The sequence below is a fragment of the Vollenhovia emeryi genome, unplaced genomic scaffold, assembly GCF_000949405.1.
Source record: "Vollenhovia emeryi isolate VEMERY1.0 unplaced genomic scaffold, V.emery_V1.0 DF939160.1, whole genome shotgun sequence".
In the NCBI taxonomy this organism is placed as follows: domain Eukaryota; kingdom Metazoa; phylum Arthropoda; class Insecta; order Hymenoptera; family Formicidae; genus Vollenhovia; species Vollenhovia emeryi.
Genome location: NW_011967206.1, coordinates 828,420 through 853,559, shown reverse-complemented (window position 1 = coordinate 853,559; position 25,140 = coordinate 828,420). Strand labels below are relative to the sequence as shown.

Below are 25,140 nucleotides of genomic sequence, written 5' to 3'. Positions count from 1 at the left end.
ACACTGAAAAAAATTTCTGGTTGAATATGGACGAATCAGATAATTCCTTTAGGATTTACCAGAATTCCTTTAGGATTTACCAGAATTTCTGTAGGATTACAGGAATTCTGGTAAATCCTAAAGGAATTCTGGTAAATCCTAAAGGAATTATCTGATTCGTCCATATTCAACCAGAAATTTTTTTCAGTGCACTGTTGAACACCGTTTTGTACGTCCTCATCGCTGTCAAAGCGTCTTCCTCCAAAATCACGCTTCAAGTTCAAGAACAAGTGGTAGTTAGAAGGTGCGAGATCGGGGCTGTACGGCGGGTGACCGAACTGCTGGTGTCACTCAAAACCTTATTCAAGCATTCGGTTGGGAGCAGTTCGATCACCCGCCGTACAGCCCCGATCTCGCACCTTCTGACTACCACTTGTTCTTGAACTTGAAGCGTACTTAGTTTACGGACAAGCCTCGTATGTAGATTTTCACCTCACAAATCTCGATCGATTTATAAAATGCACACGCGGAGAGAATTTTTTCTTAAAATTTATCCTGAAAATCATGTGATCGTGGGACAACACGGCATTTCGAAGAATTTTATGAGTTGTTCGAAATTTTACTGTACATTTTGCGAGTAATTATACATTAGTATACATTTTACTAGTGAAATGTATGGTAAAATTTCAGAAAACTCCCGTGAAGTTCTTCAAAACGCCACGCTGTTCCACGATTACAGTATTTTCATGGTGAATCTTAAAAGAAAATTCTCCCCGTGTAGATACAAGCACACTATTTATTTTCTACATACGATCGGCGATACTGCAGCACTACGTGAAAGCGTTTTACGGACGGACCACAAGCGTTGCACTCGCGGTAATTAAGACGTAATGATAACCGGGGAGGTAACTTCTACCGCGGGATACCTTACGCAACGACGCGCTAATTGTTACGCGGGCGTGCGAGGCAAGACATTTCCATTATTTGAAATAGAAATTTCGATTACGATCTCGGAAGATTAATGTTGCATACACGCCGAAGAAATCGTGCACTCTTTCGCGGTATTGAACATACCGAGTGATAACATCAGACATCACGAAAACAGTAAAATATATACATATATCGATATGTGTATATCGTTAAAAACAGAAAATAAAATAGAGGGCACGAGCAAGATACGATTTTATCACACGCGACGGCTTTTCTCACAGAAAAGATGCGTTTCTCGATGTTATTTTATGTCAATGTCAAATATATTTCCTGCCGGATTCGTCGGTGGCTCGACTTTGTCACGCGGCAATTGGTTCATCATGCAGCGTGAATTCCATGAAACTTTAAAAAAGTAGTAAAGGCTTTTTCGGCACGTCAAAAAGATCTCTACGAACTCACAAACTGTTTCTTCGCCATTCTACTGCTCGTCCCGCACCATATAAAAATCACCATAAAATCGATAGTTTACGATCGCGATTTTCCCTTCAAAACTGTGGGTCCGCATTCGAAGAGGGAAAAGGTATTTTAATGGCTATTTAAAGACTGCAAATTCAAGTTGGTAGCTTTACCTTAAATTTATTGCGTTACCTTCATTTAATGTTGCAAGTTATTTTTCGTTAATAAGTCGATACCAGCCGTGGCAAATAAATAAGAGTTAAATATTACTTATTTATTCTTCTTGATTTACGTATATTTACAAATTCTATCATATTTCAGTCCCGTCTGTTCTTTAATAATAATGATTATTATTGAACAAAATTATCAAATATGTCCGCTGAGAAAATAGGATGAAAAACTTAAAAATTCATATTGCTGAATTTATACATAGGCGTAAAATTGCGTTCAAAGCCAGCAGTTAAAAGGACCGAGAAAGGATGTTACTCGATAAATAACGTCGGCTCAACGTGAACCGTTCGGGCCTCAAAAGCCACGTTCTCATTTCTCAATAGTCAGTCTCTGAGGCGGCTTAGGACGATTTACGTGATGTCGCAATCAGCTTGTTGATAAAAAGCTCTCTCGAATTTCAGGCATGGTTCGAGATATCCAAGTTTTATTAGAATAAAATATCAAAAAAGGCGGTATGCAAAAAATTCATTCACAACTTAAATAAAAGAATTATTCTATCGGTTCCAGCAATGCCGCTTTCGTTTACAAAAATATTGCGTGAAATTTCCGAGATCCTTATCTCGCGTTTTCGCTCGAAACTGCTGTTTGAAAAATAAGAAGCCCTTTCGATCGTGTTCATGCAGCGTTTCGGTAGATAATGCGTTCGTATGCTTTCACAAATGTCTCTCTTTCTGCTTCCACAATGATATAATAATTTATTCCAATCGGGGAAAACGCGTGCGTTCGCGCGATAATTCTTCGAAATGCCCGTCGAAAGCAAGCTCGTGTGAAAATTTCACTTTTATGCGATACACGTCTGCCCCTTACAATGTTCTTGGCTTTTTCCTCTTTTCAGTTTGTTAAACAAGTCGAAATATCGATTTCCCAAAGTAGGTAGAACAAATAGAAATTTCGTACGCAAATGTTTGGAGACGTAATTGATTAAACGACGTGTAAACTTACAAAATTTACATTTGATCGATAAGCATACATTTATTTCTTATCGAATCGACGCAATTAGAAATAGATGAAAATATTTGTTATCTTTCATGCAGTAAAGCAACGCTCTAGAATGAGCTCCTTTCACTCTTATAACTGAGGCCAGGTTGCCTTTTGCAATGGATTAGATTTATTGATGTCGCGTATACCGATTAGAAGAATGTGTATACATAATGAATACATAATGAATAATGCAATGATCGTATCATAATCAGTTGAGTGAATTGTGAGAGAAAAACTGTAAGCTTGGCTGGTATTTAATGTTTGCGTATCTTATAAAAGATAACGTGGAATTGTTTGACTTTGAAAAGGAAAGTGGTCTCGAAAAGTTAACAGTTAAAAGCACAATTTAACTTAATATATTCTCACCGCTTAAAAAATTCACATGTATAAATATTGAAAGTTGATTTTCCATCGCGTTGTTGCACCTCCGATTTATGCCGTCTGTTGCGCAAAACTTTCTCGCCCGAGTCACAAAGTTTTATACAGAGTCGCAACTTCTGCACTGTCGTGAGACACAGTCGTTCTTGTCGTTTGCGACATCGCTAATTGTAATAATGCGCAAGATCCGGCGATGGCGCCGAACGCGCTCTCCTCATCCTGGAGATCAGCGCACTGCGCCGCCGCATAAAATGAATAATGGCCAGCGCGTAAGGATGCAATTGTAAAGCGCGCAAAGCGAGTTATCTCGAGGATTGCGGATTCTCTTTGCGCCGCCTACGCGTTGCACGTGGAAAATTTTATTTTGCACGTTACGGATCGGATCATACTCTCAGATCCTTTGTAGCGAGCATAGTAGCCTCTGCGTGGAAAATTTCTTTATCGAGAAACTCGATCTCGCTGGCGAGGATACGCCAAATTCCCGTGCCGGCGATAGAAGCCGGGCAAGATTCTTTTTAACAGAAAAGGATCGTTTTTCCCCACGAGTGAAAATTTGTGATCGGGTCTTCGTTGAGTATTCGCTTAAAAATGCGGGAAACCTCGGAAAAGACACGCGTCCGGACGTTCGTTTCTATTCCGTTGCCGAACCATTGTTGGATGTACAATGCAATTAGCATTTCATGACAGTGCTGTCTGGGAAATGCACTTACAAGCACGTTCTGAACGTCACTACTTATCTCCCTCGCACCGAAAGCAGGCGTCTGAGCACGTGCCTTTGAAGCTGACGTTCGCAACATCCGCCGTGCACGACAGGGAATCTTAACGACCTGTACTTAAACGAGTTAGACAGCGTCGATCCCGGTATAGCGTGGCAATTAAACACTTTTTTCTAGTCACGAGACAAATAGAATGCTTAGAGAAAATAGCTGCAAGTACGTGAATCGACGTGAGAACTTTTCGCGACACGTACGACTCTATCGTAATAAAAGTTTCATTATTATCACAACAATTGCGACTGATATAATAAAAATATGGTAAAGACAAAAGACGACTGTGTAATATGCTTTTAATGCGGTCTGACTATAACAATGCAATCGTAATAAAAGTTTGGTTATTATCGCAACAATTGCGACTGATACAATAAAAATAACGTAGAGATGACTGTAATATATTTTTAATGCAATTAACACAGGTGAGAAATATCTTCATCTACTTTTTGAGTGACAATATTAACAGCCACGTACTTATTTATTGACAAAATATGCCGCGTTTTGCAAATGTTGTCACAAGGAGTGATATAAATCTCGGGAAAGTATAAACATAATCATATTTCTCTTACGTCGAGGTTTGTCACCCCAATATTATATTAACTGAGTAAACTGATTGCACAATTTTTTCTGCTCTCCTGACTCCTGACATCATGTATACGTTTCGTTAAAAATTACAGATATAATTTGCACAGCAAGCTAAAAATGCGGCTAATAATAGATGAGTTAAAGCGGATCTGTTTGAGCGAACGAATGAATGAAAATGAAGAGACACAGAGAAGGAAACCCTCGTTTTTTTTCCCCAGTCAGCTCATTAACGTGCATTTGCGTGGATTTGTAAACTTCTTGTACGATTCGAATCTTGCGACTGCACGCATCGGCGCGGACATAAAAATTATAATTGCGTGCAGGAAATTACAAGATCGCGGTCTCACACTCGATCCCAGAACCGATTAAATGTTAAGCATAACTTCCCGTAAGGTAGATACTCTCGTGCAGCGAGATTCGACGCGAACGTAGGGATTTAACGGAGAATATCCGGCATACGTTTTTGGATATGTTTGGTTGTAATTATCAATTAATTTAATAACCGGGAACAATTTGGAAAAAAAATTGCGTACACAAGTATCGAAGACAGGACGAAAGGCAGAAATCAATGTACAATATAAGCGACACAACGCGCTTCGTGCGAAGAATGCACTTCTGTAAAAGGGTATGTAAAATTACATACATAATGAGTGTAGCAATTACATTATTAATAACGGTAATATATAAATGTATGTACTTTTACAGAAATTTGTTACTCTTTGTCGTGTAAATACTTGCATTTGATGAAAAATTACAAAAATTGTAAAAATTTGCACTACTGAAAGCTATTTACTTACTATTTAATCATTTTATTCACAAAATAAATTCACTGACGTATGTAAATATACACTATTAATAGATATTACTCACTATAACAGTTGTAATTTTACAATGAAATTCTATTACAGCGTAGTGTGAAAGCAATATTTCTCCTTGCTGCTTTCATGAATTCAATTTGGTGTCTTATTAGGTGATCGGAGCATATTAATAATACTAACGATTTAATGTACTTTAATAATAACAATGGGCTAATTATCGGGATGTATTAAATCGTTATTATCTTGGCGAGTTTAATTTTCGACGCTGCAGCTTATGCTGCGGATTACGGGATATAAAACGAAGTATCTTCGCGAGTGAATGTAGAAATTATTTTTCCCCGTAGTTACACCATAAAAGTCAGAGGTTACCGGTAAATTTTCATCTTCGATTGAAATTTATAACTCCTGATGCTTGCAGGTTATACGAGGATTTACGTTTATTGCATTGCCACATTGGTAAAAAAAAAATTGTGCATCATACGTGATTAGCGTGACGTAATTATTAGCCGCGGCGCACAAAGATGCGGCACGATTGACCGGCCGTACATTCCATTACGCATCCTATTATCGGCGGCAATTAACGTGGCGCTATCTCAATTCCGGTTCCTCGGCCGTACGCGGGGAGCAAGTGTCGGATTTACGGCGAGATTAAGCGGGGGAGAAAGGGGAGGTAAGGAGATTAAGGAGCGCGGGGGATGAGCATTGAAGAAACCAGAATTATGTGTGGGAAGACGAACCTTAGCGGAGTGCGTGTAGGCGAAGCCCTCGACGAGCGTCTTCGTCTTCATCCTTCGTTCTTTTTGCAGTCGCCCGCTCGTGTCTCGACAACGACAGACGCTGCCAAAAGAATGACGACGAAGACGGCTCGACGCCTGGCTAAAACGATGATAGCGGAGTAGACAAGCGACAGAGTCATTTTGTTCAGACTAGACTGCGAATTTAACTCCACATTTCCTATGTCGTGTACCAGGTAGTTTATAGATCCTCTGGGAAACTTTAATTAAAATTCCAACAAGAATATACTATTAAATATTATCACCAACGGTATAAAAACTATAATTGAAAATGATTAAACGGAGTAAAAAAAAAGTTAAGGTCGGGCCAGAGCAATGCGAAAAAATCCCGCGTTTTAAATTAATCTGCTAATTTACTCAAACTCAACAAGTGTACGCAGGTTTTGGATAAGTTTGAATGAATTTCATAATTTATTCAGAATTATCCAGCCGATATGATTTTGCACAAAAGTCGTACTGGATAAGATAAAGACTGCTGTTGGGATAAAGATCGGAAAAGCAAGACTCGCGAACAGACTTGTCGACACAGCGACCGTTGCTCCCGTTTTCTGCGGAGCGAAAGGCCCGCGGCTTGTCGCATGTGCGAAGTCGCTTTTATGCTTGCTCTACCGTTCAAGCGGAACGAAACCACATAGGTGCTGTCTGTCGCGCTGTTTGAACAAGCGAATGCCACGACACGCCGATATTATCTGCGATATTTAAACGCGCGCTTGCTCGATCGGCGCCGAACTTATCTGTGGAGTCGTCAAATATTTTTCCGATCGTCCGCAGAATGAAGACTTTCTGTGCGTCGCAAAGAGTATTTTCATGTAACTCGAATTTAATACACAAATATTTAAGAAGATATTTATTAATTAATGAAGTAAGTATGTCGTGCTTGCGTGATGAGTAAAATTGATGGATACAGCGAATTTGGAAAAAGATCTGACCACCGACTTTGACGCATAACGAGGATAGTCTGACGCTTTCAGCGCTAAATAGCGCTGATAGACTTTACTCTCATTGGTCCGCCCAGAACAATGTCGGACGCGCAGAAGGGATCGACGCAAAACGAAACGAATGACTGAGTGGATCTACGAGTTATACTATACCCCGAACGCACCCTAAAAAAATCGTCGCCTTGTCAATTTCGGATAACTTGAAATATGATCACAAAGTGTCAAAATTTCAGTTACAACGCACAGAGTTTCAAGGAGTTACAAAGTAGATAAATCAATTTTAAAGGGATCCCCGAGAGTTTAACGAAGAACGCGGAGAAACGGAAACGGCAAATTTCTACGGGATGACGGAAGTTCTCGGAATTGGCAAAGCAATTACTTATATTAACCTGTACGCGTTTAGCAATTACAATAGCTCTTACGTAAAAATCCGGGTGTACAGAGAAAGAAAAAGAGGAAGATGAACACGGAAAATTAAAGCTTTACTCGATTACGAATTTTCGCCAGGTTAAGCCAAGTTGTCGTGAAAATAGCGAGACGACAAGCCGTGCGAAAAAGTTATAGATTGTTAAAAAATGATGTGTGCCCCTGTAATGAATATTTTAGCGCGCACATCATAAATAATCCATTAGTGTTCAACACTCATAATAGTCCTGTACAAAAATCGCACGTTGTCGCCGTTCCCCTCGTTAGAAATGATTATTCATTATTAGGCTCTAAAGTGGGATGCATTATGGGCGCGCAGTCATACGAAATCGAGCGAAAAAATTTTGCAGAGGGCCGAATGGGGCCAGCTGTAACGTAATGTCGGTAGCTTCTTTCTTCATACACAGGGGAGTGGTGGAGCGATTTGCATATGCTTGCCGGACACGGGTAGCATGCTTATTTTGGGATTTAAATCGATTGACGGACGAAGAGACGGACGGGCGAATAGACGGACAGACGGACGGGCGGATGGACCGACAGACGGACCAGTTTAGTGACCGGTGCAAAATGCGCAGGCATTCAATAAGAATTCGCATTCGTGATCACGTACCGCGAAGCAACTTTTGCGACTACCATTGTTCACGCGTTATTCCGGTCTTACACCTTCATGTGCCGATTATCATAATTATTGTGCGTGCCATTTCCAGTCATTGGTACAAATAGGATTTGTCGTTTCACGCGCGGATTACGTTTAAATTTTTATGTTTTACACGTATTTTGCTCCATGAATTTTTTTTTCATATATAATATTAATGTATATATCAGGCGAGATCCGGAAACCGAAGTTATGTCCGCACTGAGAAGATTTTTTATCGGATTAAATAGTGTTTCCAATGGTTAATTTTTCCGATTACTCGTTGGAGAAATTGAGTCGCCAGTAGTAAGTTAAAACCTTTGTAATCAATAATTGAGTCGACCAAATCTGGCAAAATTCATATATTTAACAATTCACGACGTTTCGATCAGTAATACTGATCCTTTTCAAGTAGATGTTATATTAAGTCTATCAATTGTTACAGCAACAAATAGAAAGTATGTCGTGGCGCATGATAAAATTATAAGAGAAATTAGAACTAAAATCACTCCGCACGTCAACCACCACGGTCTGATCTTGTACAAGTTCTAGAGAGGAACTGCAGCAAGAATTGGTCGACTCAATTATTGATTACAAAGGTTTTCCGATTACGTTTACCGATTACATCCGATGAAATTTATCCGCTGAAAAATGCAGTTACCGATGAAATTTGATTGCAAAACCGATCATAGTTTTCATCGAATATACAATTTAATTGGTTGTATCCGTTTGTTATTATATAATTGGATTATCCGATTATATTTAATCGGACATTTTTCTCAGTGTGGCATTCGCGACAAGATTAGCAAACGGCGAGAGGGGACTTCGCGACCTCGCGTAAGATCTAATAGTGATTGTTTCACGACTTAAGTTTAATATGAACTTTTGGAATCCTCAGTCTCCTTAAAAAGATCAAATCGTATGTACACTAGGAATCACCGATGCCTTCCTGATTCCGATGCCTTGCACATGAATTTGTGTACATATCGACACATTCATGCATTTTGCATATACATACATGAAAAATGTATATGCGTTCTACCTGTACCTAAATTCATGCGGTAAGGCATCAGTGATTCCTAGTGTATGTACAATTACCTCAATCAAGAATCAAAGCTGAACAAGAACGCATCACATTGCACACGCGCGTGTATAATAAGATTTCAAGAGTGCCGAGTATTTAAACGGCAACGATGAATGGCGCGATTCATTCGGAAACAGCGTTTCGTGAATCACGAGATTCCTTTCATTCTCTACTGCGATGTCCGTGAAAAAAGGTCGGGCGATATACGGCGTCTCTGTATTTCGTTTGCAGACTAAACCGCCGAGAAAGAAATGTCGCAGGCCCGTCTCCGTTAATTCGCGGTGACGTACGTAACCGTAAATGAGTCATCACGAAAGGGAGACCCCTCCTCTCTCTCTTTCTCTCTCCCTTTGCCAGGTTTTCTTCTTTCCTATTTTTCGCGAGCAGCTGCACGCCCTGTGCGATCCTCCTCCCTTTTTAACTCTCCCCGTTTCTCCTTTACCTCGTTTTCTTATCCGCCGCGGTATACTTTTCTTCACCCTTTAACGCGCATTGCAAATAGAAACTGTGAAGCCGCCACTTTGTCACGCGGTATTTTTCAGCCGGCAATTAAAATCTCAATTCGCCACGCGATTGTAATTAAGTCACGATCGTGCTTGTACTGTTATTATTAATTAACATTTAGGACAGAGACTTTTTTTTAATTGACGACGCTAACGACTACGTTATTTTGTATTTTCGACATTATGCGAGGCTTCGATAATAAATGTGCAAGGTATACAAGTATGTATGAGTCGTAAAGATACAACTGTTTCTAAAAATAATGTCAAATGTTATTTACAATAAATGGTCGCTATATTACTCAATTATGCGACGGTAAATGAAAATTGGAACTATCGCCTGGCGCAGCGGTGTGAAATGCAAGCTGCCCAATGTAACGTGATTGCAAGTAGATATTCCGTGGAAAAGATATCTCCGCCGGTTAACAAGCCGGTAACAGGCAACGCAGTCAGCGGTCGAAGTCGCCGAGCGATGCAAGGCGCGTAATTCGAGCCTGAGCGAGCACATCGTGACCTTGAGTAACTTCGCCACGTACCGCGAAGATCCCGTGCCTTTCTTTCCTCTCCCGCGACCTGGACCGCGATCGGAGACCGCGGCATTTAACGTGAAATTTATCGAGGAAGGCGCGGCTAAGGGGTTTCCAAGTACAGAGCTCAAAGGGTTATACCGCGGAATAAAGGCGTGTCATAAGCTCGAATATGCGAGCTGTATTCCGCGTCGAAATTTTGGCCCTATATGTTGAATCTTTAATTCTATTATATAGTAGGACCTAAGACAGTAAAAGAGGTCGAACTGTAAGTACAAAATTTACTCCTACTTTAAAACTGATAGTCTCGGAAACGAGAGGGAAACCGCCGAGGGCATTGCGGTGTACAGATTTGCGGCATTACTGGGCATTACTAGCCATTAGTAGGCATTTTTGGGCATTTTTTGGCATTAATTTGGGCAGTAGCCCTTGCTGGGGCATTATAAAGATAAAATAAGATAATAAGATAAAGTAATGCCCACTGGGCATTACACTGTTAGAAGCAGTGTGTGAATATCACACACTTTATCGCATGTAATGTGTGTCCGCCGTTTCAAGACGTCTGTAAGTGTGTGACTTTTTCATGCACGAATGGATGTTTGATTTTATTGGCGTGTGTGACTTTTCACACAAATGGAGGTGTATAACTTATTTAGGTGTGTAATTTTCAAGGTGCCAATAAATATGTAAAAAAGATTGCACTACATTGCAAATCCAAGTGTTTTACTATTATACACATATGTAATTTGGTGAAAGCACTTTTTACACGTTTCTTGCCGTTTTCCGAGATGTTAGCAATAGGACACAGTCTAGACTTGAAGGCACTTTATTCACGATCGTCCGAAGCACAAAACGGATGGGATAACACACGGTAGCATATCTACAACGAGCACTGATTTCGCACGATGTTGTCTGGGGTAGTTGCAGTATGTGACTGATCAGTGTCTGACTAGTAAGTGCGTTACTATACTCAGTGTGTGAATTTTCCCAAAGTGTGTTATATTCAAACGTATAGAAATATTACACGTGTGTGAATATTACGATGTTTGACTATTTCAAACATTATTAGATGTTTGATCAAATCCACACATTGAAGTGTGTGATGTCCACACATTCTCTAATGTATTTCACACGCGCATATATGCGCGCATATATTAATATATTAAGAGGATAATGCATGACGTTTGAAAAATAATACATTAAATATGTGTGACGCATTAATATTCACACTTTTCAAGTGTGTGACGTGTTAATATTCACACATGTGTGATAGATCTACTTCTAACAGTGTAGTGGGCATTGGTGTACTAGATTTTGGTCAGCGGTTTCCCCCTCGGTCGGAAATTTCTACTTTTGCCAAATTAACATTAAAGTAGGTCCTTTTAAGTAGGAGCTAAAGTAAATTTTTTTAAATTAAAGATTCAAGAAAGGAGTAAAAAAATATAATGTCATCAAAGTAGGTTATTGCTGGTCTATGTAGGTGTGTAGATCAGCTAAGTTGGTGTAAATTATCCTTAAAAGTGTCAAAGTAGTACCAAAATTTCGACTCGGGATGTAATTCGATTCCCGATAGTCCCGCGGCCTTGAACGTGCGCTATGCATCTGCCACCACGGCTCGCAGTACCTGCCTGGATGCGCCGTGCTGAAGTGCCGGCTCGAAGCTGGTCGACCGGTGACACTGATCGCCCGCCGACACCGCGGCGACCGCCCGGAATTCGAGTCTACTCATGATGAGACCGTCGTCTGACTGGTAAAGTAAAAGTACCAGTAAAGACTGTCTCCTCTGCGATCGACTATCTCCTTCCGAAGTTTGACAAAGACGAAAAGCAAGTTGACGACTCCGGATCTCAAATATTGCGTTGTTCATAATCGCAAAATGTTTTAAGGGCATTTTATTGCCACGGCAATTTACCTGAGCAGCCAGTGGCTTTCGTAGAATGCATTGCAACATCCAAGGGACCTTTGGCTACAGCCACTCAATGCTCAACAAACGAAAGTGATGCAACTAATCACTGTATTTATTTAGTATCGAAGGTGAAGAGAGACTGTTCTGACGAAATCATTCAACCAATAACTGATTCCGCTAAAAGGACGATTTCTGATCGAAAAGTAAAGATCGAAAAGTTTCTGGCGACCGGGCTCTTTCAGAACATGTTTCACGTCGAAAGTCGAAACTGGAAGTGACGCGCTGTTCCCCTTCGGACTGCGAACTTGGTAGAGCGGATTTGAAAAACGATATTTTGCTCTTCCCAGAGATGAAAGACTCACTTTCTCAAGTAACACGCAAGAACGGTCTTGATCCTTTCGAAATATTAAGTTCCACGAAGAAACCCTCGAGAAGATACAAAAGGCGAATTTGATCAGCCAGTCCGACCAGTAACCAAAGATGTTTGCAGCGATTTTCGTCGCACGAAATCTTTAGCATAAGATGCAAAGTTTTCGCCGATAAAAGTATGCACGGCGCAAAAACGACCTCTCGACGACCAATGACTTCAACGTCTGGCTTCAGAGCGGATGCTGCGAACTGAGGCCACGCGGATAGAATCCGCGAAGTCGGGCAAAGCATCCGCATGTCAGAGGTCAGCGGTAGCCTTTAGGCGTGCTTGCTCAATTCCTGGGAGGGTTTCCGAGGAAACATCGCGCTTGCCCAGCTCGCAGGATTTGCTCGCTCGCTGTGAGAAATACATTCCCGCCTATCAGTTGGAAAGATACGAGACCTGTCCTACTAATTGCAAGAGAAATGGTCTTCAGGACGAATGTATTCCTCCGTTAGTGCGAACTGTACTGAAGAAAGAGAGACAGCCAACATACTTTGGACAAATGTAACAAACGCGAACGAAATGTAGAGCAAATAACGTCGGAGTGGAACGAGCGAAACTATGAATCACGAGCAAACTAAATGTTTGTGATATAATGAAAAATGTGATAAATGAAAAATAACATTATTTTGCGTTATTTTATATCACATCGTATTATGTTGAAAAGACACTTTAAGAATTAATTCGTAAACAATTTTACAAAATATTTATTGTTAAAAAGGACCTGAAGTATTGTGATTATTGCATTTACTTTCAGAAAGCAAGATATGAAGGAAAAAAACCGAATATCAAAATCAGTAGAGTCTAATATTAATTCACGGTAAATCTAGTGTTCGAATCGCAGGGAAAAAACTATTATATCTCATAAAAAAAATTGATTAAATCGAGAGGATTGTATATGGTTAGTTTATATCGATTGCAACTGTTATCATCGGAATGGCATTCGGCGCAATTGCCCGCGCACTTTATACGACTGCAATATTATGCATCGTATAACAGCAGAACGAATACGATTTAATCTCGGTGAAACTGGAATTTTTTAAAACCGGTTATATAAAACGTGCTTTCTCTGATTTAACCTGCTCTCATTTGGCAAATAAGACCGTTTAAAAAATATTTATACAATAAAAATTTACAAAATCACTGTATTTAATACTTCAATCAGAAATTATGATATTTACTAACGCGATTCTTGTATAAGATAGTAACTTTCCGTTTAATCTTCTAACGCGTTAAATCATATTTTACGTAATAGAAAAAAATATGTAGGGTTACATTACGATCTCGTGATATGTTCCGAGGCATATCTTATGGAGAAAAATGGGGAAAATATAACAAGGAAGCGCACAAGGTGTTCAGTGATCTCAGAAATCTCAGAATCTCAGAAAGAGTTATTTCAAGTTAATTAATCCCAACGCGAAACTTACACTTACGCATTTGGGCAACTTCTTTCCACGAGAATATAATATGAATTGTATAAACGTCACGTAACGGCTTAGTATTCCTCTCGCACGAGTTCCCGCACATTCAGTCAAACGCCTCTACTTTGTGATTCCTCGCGTACGGCGATGACGGAGAAATAAACAAAACGCCGTCGAGCCAGCCGGAAGTCGTTGCGTGTAGGTGCTCGTCCGCGCGACGTTGAAAGGCGACTTTATTTCCGGACCGTCGAACATAATACGCCGAAATACGCCGAAGGTACGTACGCCTGCTCGGTAACGGAATCTAAAATTAGAGCGAACTAACCCGGCTTCTCTGCACTCCCAGCGGATTCTGTTGACGTGTCCCCACACACTTACTGTATAAAATAACATGTGTAATCCGTACCAATTATTATTGCAAAATGTATAATAATATAGTTCTCCGTTGAATATATAATCAATATAAATAATATGTGACCTAAACCATCCTTAGTTAAAAATGTTAGGTGACTTAAACCATCCTTCGTTAATAAGAAAGTAAGTGGAAAAAAAGTTGACATGAAAAGATGTGGTTATCGAGAATATCGACAACAACGAATTCGTTTCGGTGAAATGCATACTCCCTCTGTAGTGCCAACCTTCGGTTGACAGCAGTCGGGAGTAAGAAAAAACAGCTCATTCTTCTTTAAAGGCTGGTCTACAATACATGGAGTAAGCTGGAGTAAGGAGTAGGAGTAAGGAAATAAATCCATTTTATTTCTTACTCCTACTTCAGCTCTTAGGCTTACTCTCGGTGAATCAAAATGCCATCAATCAGTGTTACAATTATTTTAACAATTATGCCCGTATTTCAGCTTCCTTACACCAAAAGCTAGAAGTTAGGGCTCTCCCTTACTCCTTACTCCACGCTTACTCCACGTATTGTAGACCACGCATTATATCACAGCGTTTTAAGGCCTGTGTCCACGACGCTAGCTATTCCATAAAAGCTGCAAGTTGATTGGCTACACATTGCTCGAAACTAGAACTTGGATCAAGTTCCAGCATCGTGGACACAAGCCTTTAGTCCATGTACAAGAAATCCAAACGTTTGCAATGCTATCGAATTTAACGTCACATTTTATATAAAATTAATTACAATTTTAACATATACGTAAGATAAAAATATTAACATTGAAAATATAAACGAGCAGAATTATGAATTGCAGTCATTGCTAAATTTGTGCAAGAAAGGAAAATAGAAATTTAGAAATTTCACGATTGGCTCTCTTACGTAATAAATTTATTCGGGACATGCACCGGCAACGAGATAAATTTTGCAGAATCCAACGACCGTCGAGTTTGCATTTTAGCGGAGGCTCCGCCGCGCGGCAAAGCTCGCGCGAGCTCCCAGAAACGCGTCTTATTCTGGGCTTAAAAGCGGCGCAGTGACCTGGGTGGCTGACGATGGGATTTGCATGGAGAACCGCGCCTGAATCGATATGAACGCACGTGTGGAGACACCGGAACGGCCTCGCGTCGGGCAGGAAATATAACGGAGTGCGCGATCCACGCGTACACGCTACCACTTCCGTTACCGTCGCTCTCTGGAGGTAAGAGAGCATTTGCATCGAGCATATTTGCATCGCGACGATGGGCCTCGAATAGAAAGAAAGAAGAGAAACGGGGGAAAGAAAGGAGAGAACGAGAGACGGCAATGCCGGTCTAAGGTAACCACGCCGGTGTTTCGCGCGGCTCCTCCCTTTATCTGCAATACCTTGCGCGCGCTCGTTCGCGAGATAGAAATTCCGCGCTGTCCGCCGCGCCGGGAATGCCCTCGCCGACGCCTAGGAATACATTTACAAATACTACTTAGCGTTTAACAATCTCCCTCGGCCATCGCTCGGCGAAGCCGACAGAGCAGTGGAGTTTTGAAACACAAGGCTCAAAACCAGTAAAGAATTAACCGTTACATTTAGGACTGGTTTTTCACTTTCTGGTTAATTGTTAACCAGAAGTTAGTCAATTCTCTACCTCTTCTGAGATAATAATGTAAAAAAAGATGGAGAGTCGATTAATCTCTGGTTAACCTTTCACCAGCAAATAAAAAACCGGACCTTAGAGGATTTTCCGTGGTACCTTTAGTTACTCGCTATCAGAGTGCCTGTAGATTTTTTTTCTCAATAACGATGGGTTATAACCTCTTGAAAAAATGATATATCAAGACCGTTTCTACGTAAATTCTTTCAAACTAATTGATGAAAGTCATTTATTTTCGACAGAAGGTAGATTTGGGATTTTTATTACAACAGTTCTTTATGTGAAACATGTACGGAAAGACCGGCTAAGGCAAAAATAACTAAAATAAAAATATCTAATTTGGTTGACCATATCTGGCAATTTTAATGGCTTGGTGTCGCTACGTTTCGACCATGGGTTTTGGTCCTTTTCAAGCGAGTGTAACTGTGTTAATCGTGCATAGGATCACGTGTATTTAGCGGTGTTGCGAGGATAGTCATTATAATCCTAAAATGTTACGTGAACTTAGCTTGAGCGCTGACAAAACATGACAAACCATTAAAATTGCCAGATATGGTCAACCAAATTAGATGTTTTTAATTTTTGCTGGCGACCCTGAAGAGTTTCTGATTAGTTTAAAATAAAAATGTTGCCGTATAAATAGTAGGGGCATCGACATTGTTTTGTGTTGCAACATTCATTAAGTTTGCCGCACAAAATGCATATAGTTGTCTCCACTACTTATCATACCAATGTGGGTACCTATGACAACCACAGATATAGCTGTCCCAAATATTACTATTTATTGGGGTTGTGCCAACCCTAATTAGACATGTGGTAACCATATCGGTCTCTCCATGTGGATATATAAATGCGTTGACATAAACATGCTATTACTACTTGCGTATTTTGACGCGCGTTATTAATTAAGGAATCATTTTCGCCTAAGACGATCAAACGATTATTTTGTTTCAATGAAGAAATAAATAAAGAAGATATAAATGCCCTCCTCGAAACCATACCACTTTCGTCTGAAACATTCTTGTTTGTTGGGCTTAGTTTTTGAAATATTTTACTGTCCAAGTTAAAGTGGGACAGCCTGTACATACACATTCCTATCGATGAAGAATTTTTCTTAATTGCTAATGAAAAGTCGCATTACGATACGCGGCGAATAGTAACGATGCATATTGAAGATACGTAGTTTATACGAATCGTGCCACTCATAGGCTCGGGCAAAAAGTGACTTACCGCTCATTGTCCCCATTTTTAAATCGAAATAATCAAATTCATTGTCACTAACAAGTAAAACTAAAAAAAACCCGCCTCTCAGCTCCAGCGTTTGGTGTCGGTGTCGGTGTGGTCAGTTCGCGGGAGACGAGTGATTTAACGCGCAGCAATTAGCGGAAGAACATTGCCAGTAGTTAACAGTTACGTATATTGCTCGAAACATAAACTTTGGCTACGATCAAGGGCTGATTAAACTTTTTTTTTGGCCACTTCCAGGATATCACGCACTGAAGTTACGGGGTGCGTCTTGGAAGCGCTTGTATCTCTCAGACATATCGCCGACAGGTATTAATTCACTACCGAGCGCGCCTTCGGACTCTGTATTGATGCGTAGCGTAGAACGACCGCACTGTAATTTATGCGTAATAATTATAACGAGCGGTAAGTCACTTTTTGCCCGAGCCTATGGGAGGTGGCACGATTCGTATAAACTACGTATCTTCAATATGCATCGTTACTATTCGCCGCGTATCGTAATGCGACTTTTCATTAGCAATTAAGAAAAACGACAAGCGAATAGCAGCCAACGACTTTCTGCTGCGCCACTTTTATTACACTTCACTTTCTGAGAGAGAACAGAGGTAAAATAAATATATTTACAAAGTATTTGTTAACTATTTTAAGCAAAGATGTGTTTATGTTATAGCTTTGTTCTTACACGGTTTGTATAAATTTTCTACTTTCGGATTTAATTCCGTATTCAATTGATCTCCAATTTTAGTTTAAATATTAAAATGTCATACTTACAATTTCTAATTTTATACAAATACCAATAGTCATAAGTTTTATTTAAAAAGGAAAACTGCTTTTGTTCATTTTACTTTGATAACAAGATAAACATCTTCCTCACACGTCATGCATCTCGATCGCGAGGATAGAAGAAACGCACGAATGAATCTAGTATTGAAATGGAATTCAAAATGGAGAAGAGAGATTCTTTGGTAACGCAGAACAAGTTCAAGTAAACAGGTTGATGTGAAGGAGATAGGATGAATATGCTATACATACATAACGCGGCGAAGATGAAGCGCGAAACGCGGAGGTGGAAATCACATGTGACCGGAAGGTACAGGAATATTGCTAGTAACAAGAAACCTTAGGAAAAACAGGGATATCGCGTCAGGTGAGCATAAACTGGCGAATGCACGCGACATCTAGCACGTGCGAGGTTCTAAAAAATAAGGGTAGAAAAAGATCACCGAGTACAATGGTATCTTCCTAAAAGGGCCTTTGCATGTGTGTCACGTTTTTTTATAATTTGTCCCAGATTTCTATCTCTTTCTCAAATTACATTCGGTCAGGTACACTCTAATTTAAATCGCAATAATAATCAATCGGCGATCAATATATTTAATTAAAAACAACTTAAAAAATTTAAAACAAACATATCTATGCTTTATACAAAAATAAATCATAAGAAAATACAATGAGCGGTTTTTTAAATTGAGATATAATTCCATGAAATGTTAAAAATTGTTTAAATATATAATTTTTTATTCAAAGTGTTATATAAAATTCTATTAATAATTTAATTTCAAGCGTAATACAAGACGATATAACAATTCATATACAGGGTGAGTCATTCCACATCCGACAAAATTTGCGAGAAAGTAGAACGGATCGAGATGAACAGAAAAGCTCTGTACCATTTTGCAATTTTCGTAATAGTTAACGAATAATTAATTATTAAAAATCGTTGTCTTAGCCCGACTTACTGCCCAATTTGAGCGCGTGGTGAGATGTGGCCTCCCGGCGATCGACATTGCCTTGCGCACAGAAAGTTATTTATCGCATTCGGCAACGGCTGGAGGCCCTGTAATCAGAGACTGGTCATAAAAGAGTTTGTCAAATTCCTGCGAGCGAAAGAGAAACACAGGCTATCTCACTCTTCTACGATTCGACGAACTCTCTTACGGCCAGTCTCTGATTACAGGGTCTCTAGCAATGGCTACGCACGAACGACGCGTAACGCTAGACCCCCGTTCCGAGCTATAACAATTCCTTAGCCTTTTTCAATCAAAATGAAATTCGGCATCAAAATATTTGTCCGTATGTATGTTTGTATGTTACATGGAACATAGAAAAATATGGCGAGGGAGAGACAGCGCGACTAGACTCGCGTCGCGATAACCGGTTACGCGTTTGCGATCAGAAAAATTAAATTAAAGCGAAATTAACCGATGGAATCGAAATCTACATCCGATTTATTTATTTACTTATTTATTTTACGCGCCGCTCGTGCGTAGCCATTGCCGATTGCGATAAACAACTTTCCGTGCACTCGAATTGGGCGGTAGACTGATGGGCTAAGACAATTTTTAATAATCAACTACTCGTTATCTATTGCGAAAATTGCAAAATGGTACAGGACTTTTTTGTTTATTTCGATCCGTTCTACCTTCTCAAAAATTTTGTCGGATGTGGAATGACTCACCCTGTATACTTCATTCATATACTTTTATAGATTTATCATTTATTTTCTATTAAATTGTATATCACACAACTCACGACAACAGCATTTTCTATCAATGTAAAAACGGAATCGAGGTATCCTGCTACAATCCCTGGGACAATGACACGAAGAAATAGTACGCGGAGAGAAACGAGCCCAGGGGGAAGCCACGAGAGAGAAAGAGAGAGAGAGAGAGAGACAGAGAACAGTTTCGAGGTGTAATCGGCAGACAGAGAGTACGTGACTATGCAACCGTAGAAGATGCTCGGTTCTAGCAAGTTGGAGTAGGATGCGACGCGACCTATCGTCGCCATGCGTCTCGGTCACAAAGAAAATGCAAACTGATAGTGCGGAAAAGTCGCCATCCTGCGCGCCGGCAATTATCATTACGAGTCGAAGGGAGAGGGTTAATTTGTGAGTGTAAAATCGTATTGGCGACGGTCACTCAATTCGTTGTGTAATTCCTGTTACGTTGCAACACTTTCTCTCTCTCTCTCTCTCTCTCTCTCTCCCGTCTCTCTCTCTTTCTCCCTTTCTCGGCGCGGCACATCACGCGCCGTGTTGTTCATGACATTGCAGAATCTCAGACGGGCTGCTATGTTTCGTAGCAAATTTTCTGCTGTCAATCAGTTGCGGTGAAACGTATGAAAACGTGGCGGAAATTACTACTAGATCAACAAAGGGTTTACGCGACGTTGCTTTTAATTGTCTATCAGCCGAGTATGGACAAATCGATAAGTAAAATAAATTTTCGTTGAAATACAAACACTGATTGCAGTCATATCGTTTTTCAATAACGCTACGATATTCTCCAAGAAGGCCGCGGCATCTTCGTTAATCACGCGCTTAAGTGCATACCGAACCGTTACATAAACGAAGGAATTACGGCCTCTACTGTGCACTCATAAATTAACCGCAAGTGGGTGAATTTTTGTAGAATGAGACCACAGGCCACTTAGCGCGAAACGGAAGAGCTACGGGTATTTAGTCGGGATAATGTTGCGTCGCTCTGCTGAAAGATAGATGAAGGTTCGTCGGCGAGACGTGGGAAAGAAGTGAGATTTAAGAATGGAGGGTTAGCCACGAAAGGACGTGTCAGCGCAATGGAATAGCTGCGAGAACAACGATAAGTTAGCACAATGTTTAGGTGAAAATGTTACACATGATACAAAACAAAATTTAAAAAGCCATAAGACACAAATGTCAAAAACTTCAATGTAAAACACGTTGCATGATTTCGTGCAATTTAATATTTATTTTCTTTTTAGAAGAATATAAATAAAATAAAATAATTTTCTCCCGACCCCTTCTATTTCTTAGGTCTTCAATCAATCATCAAAAGAAAGTTAATTAAAAAATGTAAAGACTGAAATTTTATAAGAGATACCGGCTTGGCAAGGCAGAGGAATCGGTAGAGAAATACACGATATGGTTTCTACTTTACTCGCGTAGATTTTCGCAATTAAATGCGCGTTGAAACCGAGGCAAACCATGGATGCCTATACGGACCACCGGCGTGGACGCTCAGGTAGATCGTCGCAAAAAGCGAGCGCTTAATTTCCACATGAGGTTGCGTCTAATGAATGGCGAGGCTCCCGTGGGAGCATTAACCGGGCAGGCAATTTCCGCAAAAGTCACGCGCCTCCGATCGGTCAATTGTGCGGGCACGTACTGTCTTATTCATTAACGCCTGGATCTGCATTTTTATCATCTATACAAATCACTGAGTTTCAGGCTCTAAGTATGTACGTACACTAGGAATCACAGACGCCTTCCCACATAAGTTTGTGCACATACCGAGACATTTATACATTTTGCGTATACATGCATGGAAAATGTATATGTGTTCTACCTGTGCCAAAATTCATATGGAAGGCATCAGTGATTCCTAGTGTACAGTTGTGGTCAGAAAGGTTGTCCGACGTTTTGTGATAAATTTCGCAAATATAGTCTATCATGCGAGAGATTAGAGCTTTTGCTCACGGATATGTGCAGTGACGCATTATTAAAGCAAAGGAATGTACAAATATCTATGCAATGATACGAATATTCCGACAACTTGTAAAGTCGGACAACCTTTCTGACCACGACCGTACTACTACATACTTCTATAGAAGCTGTGAACTACAGCCTGAACACTCATCGATGCATAGATGAGAAATAAAATTACGAAAATATGAATCCTATTAAAACTGAGGTCCAGCCATTAATGAATAAGACTGTACACTGAGAGACCTATTTTGTCGAATGAAACGAAACAATTTGATTGAAACATTTTGTTGGCTGAATTGTTTAATTGAATATTATAAAAGGATTCTGCGTATGTTCGTTGAACCAAATTTGTATGTTAATATAACAAAATTTTCCAACTAATCAGTGTCCAAGAAAGTGATCAGGGTCGAAAAAATCAAAGAGCCGACAGAGTGCGAACCTACTAGTTATACTATGATAGATCCGCGAAAGGCGACGGACACGCGGAACAGCGTTACGCGTTTTACGCGCGGAACACGGAGAAAGTAATTTTCAGCGGGCATCGAGTGGAAATTAATTTGCCTGCGCGCGGCGAGTGCCAGGCCGAAGAGTGCGATATCACGTCGCGCACGGTCAACGATCCGACGAATGGACAGCCATATACGACGATCCGACCGTGATCTTCGCGTGCCTGCCTTATAGGGGGTGTATGACCGTTAATAGTGTGCTGTACGACGACACGCGCATCGAAAGAATCCGATGTGGAGAAAGCTTGACGCGATACTGGGAACGTGCATCGTGACGGCCTCGCCGCCAATACGCTACGTTAATTACCGGCGATAATGAACGAGGCGGCTTATGCGTTTCGGCCATGAAATCATTGCCGTCCGTCGTTTCGAGGGGTCAAAGGAAATGACGCGTTAATAAAATATTGCCGGAGCGAGGAAAATGTTTTACAGTTCCAGCGAAACATAAGTATGTAAATAGTCAAATTTAACGCTTAGTTTGCTAGTTGCGCAAATTTGAAAAAATTATAAACTCAGCGCAATAATAAATTTCTTATAAATTAAGACCATTTGTTCCCGACTAAATGTTAAGTACGTTTACTAATCGTGGAAAAAAATCGTATTGTCTAATGCCTCGATTAGTATCGACTACTAACAATATGTATTATAAAATTGAGTTAATTGATGCTGTTGATATTATATGACACGATTTCATTGTAGATTTCTATGTTAACTATCAACTTTTCCACACTGCAACGTTTCCAGTATGATCCGTAGCTGACGCCACGTGTTGGCTCACAAGTTCTTGTACCGATCCCGACGTCGATAAAGTTGCATTCTGTATCGGAACACAGCCTCTGACTTACTCAACACTTGATAATATCGTATTAGATTATATTTATCCATTAATACATTCAAAATACACACATACACATATTTGTGTGTATTAATAAAAATACGAAATACTTAATAAGAAAATATATTCCGTCCCTCTATTTTTTTTTAAGTCTGAAATATCTGAATTGTACAATATTATTTATTCATTGTAACGCAATAAATGTGTACAATTAGTCAGATTGATTAATTCACGCCAATTTTGTATTAATCTGATAATAAACGTGCAAATGTTATAAATGTCTTGCTACCAGGGAATCGCCATTTATCTTCCGCGCCGAGAGACACCGTGACAAAGTAAGCGGAAAAAATCTAATTTGGCCACTCGGCGGACAATTAAATTTTTACGCTGCGAACGAGAAAGGGCCAGGAAAGTAAAAATGCGTCAGCACGTTCCTACCCGTCGTAAATTCCATTCTCCTGTCGCTGATTCGGGCAACGAAATTGCGAACGTGGGAAACGAAAAGTGCGAGAATTGGAAAAAAAGGAAGACACCAGCTTCCGAAGTTTCTTTACGTCGTTTCGTAAAAGATACCAAGCGAATACTGAAGTATCTTAAATATTACACTATTATTTTTTTGTAGAATAATCGAGCATTCTTTTTTTTCCCCCTTTTGAAGAGGGATTAAATGGGTGTTAAATGCTGACAACTAATAACAGCGCTTTTATATTTATGCAATATTATTATTCGTTGGCGAATTAGCAAGATAATCATTATGTATGAGGAAAAAAGGAAAGAATGCCAAGGCGGGCTTAATCGATTGCCTAACGAATTAATTCTGTCATTATCCTCGCGCCTACGAGATTCCGACCTTGCGATCGATTTATCTTCGGTATGCCCGTGCGCGCTTAACAATGCGCAATAAAGACACGGCAGCGAGTCAGAAGTGTACGATGCTCATTATCATCACACTTTCGCTCGAGCGCTCGGCATTTCCCTTCCATCATCGTAATTGACGTCATTTCTCATTAAATCCGTAACGTGATGTAACTCGGACGTGGCATCGATCATGATAATTAAAATCAAGATTTTTCTCGCGGTAGAATTTATCGGTCAACGCTCTATTTTATGAAAAAGCTCGCAAGTACTGCGACCTATCTGCGTTATCGCTTCAAGTTCCGCTAATAAAAGGTAAAGGTTCTTGTTACTGACCGCCGACTTCGTAAGAAGGGACACATTATCTTCCGCGGACACGTTATCGTGACATTTACTTGAATTACCATATTATCACGCATTAGTCCACTCAAGCGCTTATGCTTATAGAACATTATCCTTTTTTCAAGGCGAAGCAAAGAAGCGAATATTCCTTGACGTAACGTCATATATACATATATATTAGCAAATAACCGCTATAACACACGACAGATCATTGTCACCTACTCAATGAAAAGTATTGTTCTCTGCAGAAATTACAGAGGCGATAAGTGCGTAGGCTGCAGGTTAACGGCGAATTTACGCGAGAAGGTGGTACGTTTGAATAGTGAATTAACTCAATTAGGATCAAGGCGTTAATAAAGAAAAACGCAGCGCGTTTATATAACGAAAGATTTTAATCGTTTCGAACTTCATGGCGAGCTTTTTCACTGGATATAACACGTAAATTTCTCAAACGCGGTATGAAAAAGGAGCGTAAAGAAAAATGAGACGAAGAGGGAAAAAAGGCGAGATCGATTAATTTGCACTCAATCAGGATCAAGGCGTTAATAAAGAAAACCGCAACGCGCTTATATAACGAAAGATTTTAATTGTTTCGAGCTTCATTGCGAGCTTTGATACATCATATCCTTTTATTGAATTTTTCAACTGGATGTAATATGTAAATTTCTCAAATGCAGGTTGAAAAAGGAGCGTGAAGAGGAATGAGACGAAGAGGGGAAAAAGGCGAGATCGTTCGACACTCACCTCGAACATTGCGGTCCCGTTCTACTCGAGCAGTTCTAGGTAAGGACCTGCCTTTAGACTCACCTGCAACAGAAAATGATCGTGTTCATGTTATTCGCGCTGTTACGCACTGAGCCACTCGAAATTGTAACAATTGTTAATTTTACTAAAAATCGTTTCATTATAAAAGTCACAGTCCTTGATGGATTGTATTATAATATACTTTTATACGCTTTTGGCAAAGAAATTTTCTACTAGTGATTTAATCTTTCTAAAAACCGATCCGCCACGATTATCAGACATTGCACATCGATAACGACGAACATTTGCGAAAATCTCTATCCAGACTTCTTAGCGATTCTAAAGCCTTGTGTCCA

At 40.0% G+C, this 25,140-nt stretch overlaps 1 protein-coding gene and 1 long non-coding RNA gene across 12 annotated transcripts in view; one reads left to right on the top strand and one right to left on the bottom strand.

Moving 5' to 3' along the window:
• LOC105564700 overlaps positions 1-24,785 on the top strand; it is a 112,322-nt gene extending 87,537 nt beyond the window's left edge. Inside the window, exon 3 of the long non-coding RNA XR_001009146.1 lies at positions 24,718-24,785. This is a non-coding gene — a long non-coding RNA (uncharacterized LOC105564700). The remainder of the gene's footprint in view (positions 1-24,717) is intronic.
• Positions 1-25,140, bottom strand: part of LOC105564698 (probable Ras GTPase-activating protein) — a 372,283-nt gene that overhangs the window by 84,864 nt on the left and 262,279 nt on the right. For 6 of the 11 annotated variants that reach the window (XM_012017275.1, XM_012017277.1, XM_012017276.1 and 3 more), the window contains exon 4: positions 24,785-24,847. The exons of the other annotated variants lie outside the window; for them this stretch is intronic. In XM_012017275.1, the coding sequence (XP_011872665.1) occupies positions 24,785-24,847 (63 nt within the window). The remainder of the gene's footprint in view (positions 1-24,784; positions 24,848-25,140) is intronic. 11 annotated transcript variants of the gene reach the window in all.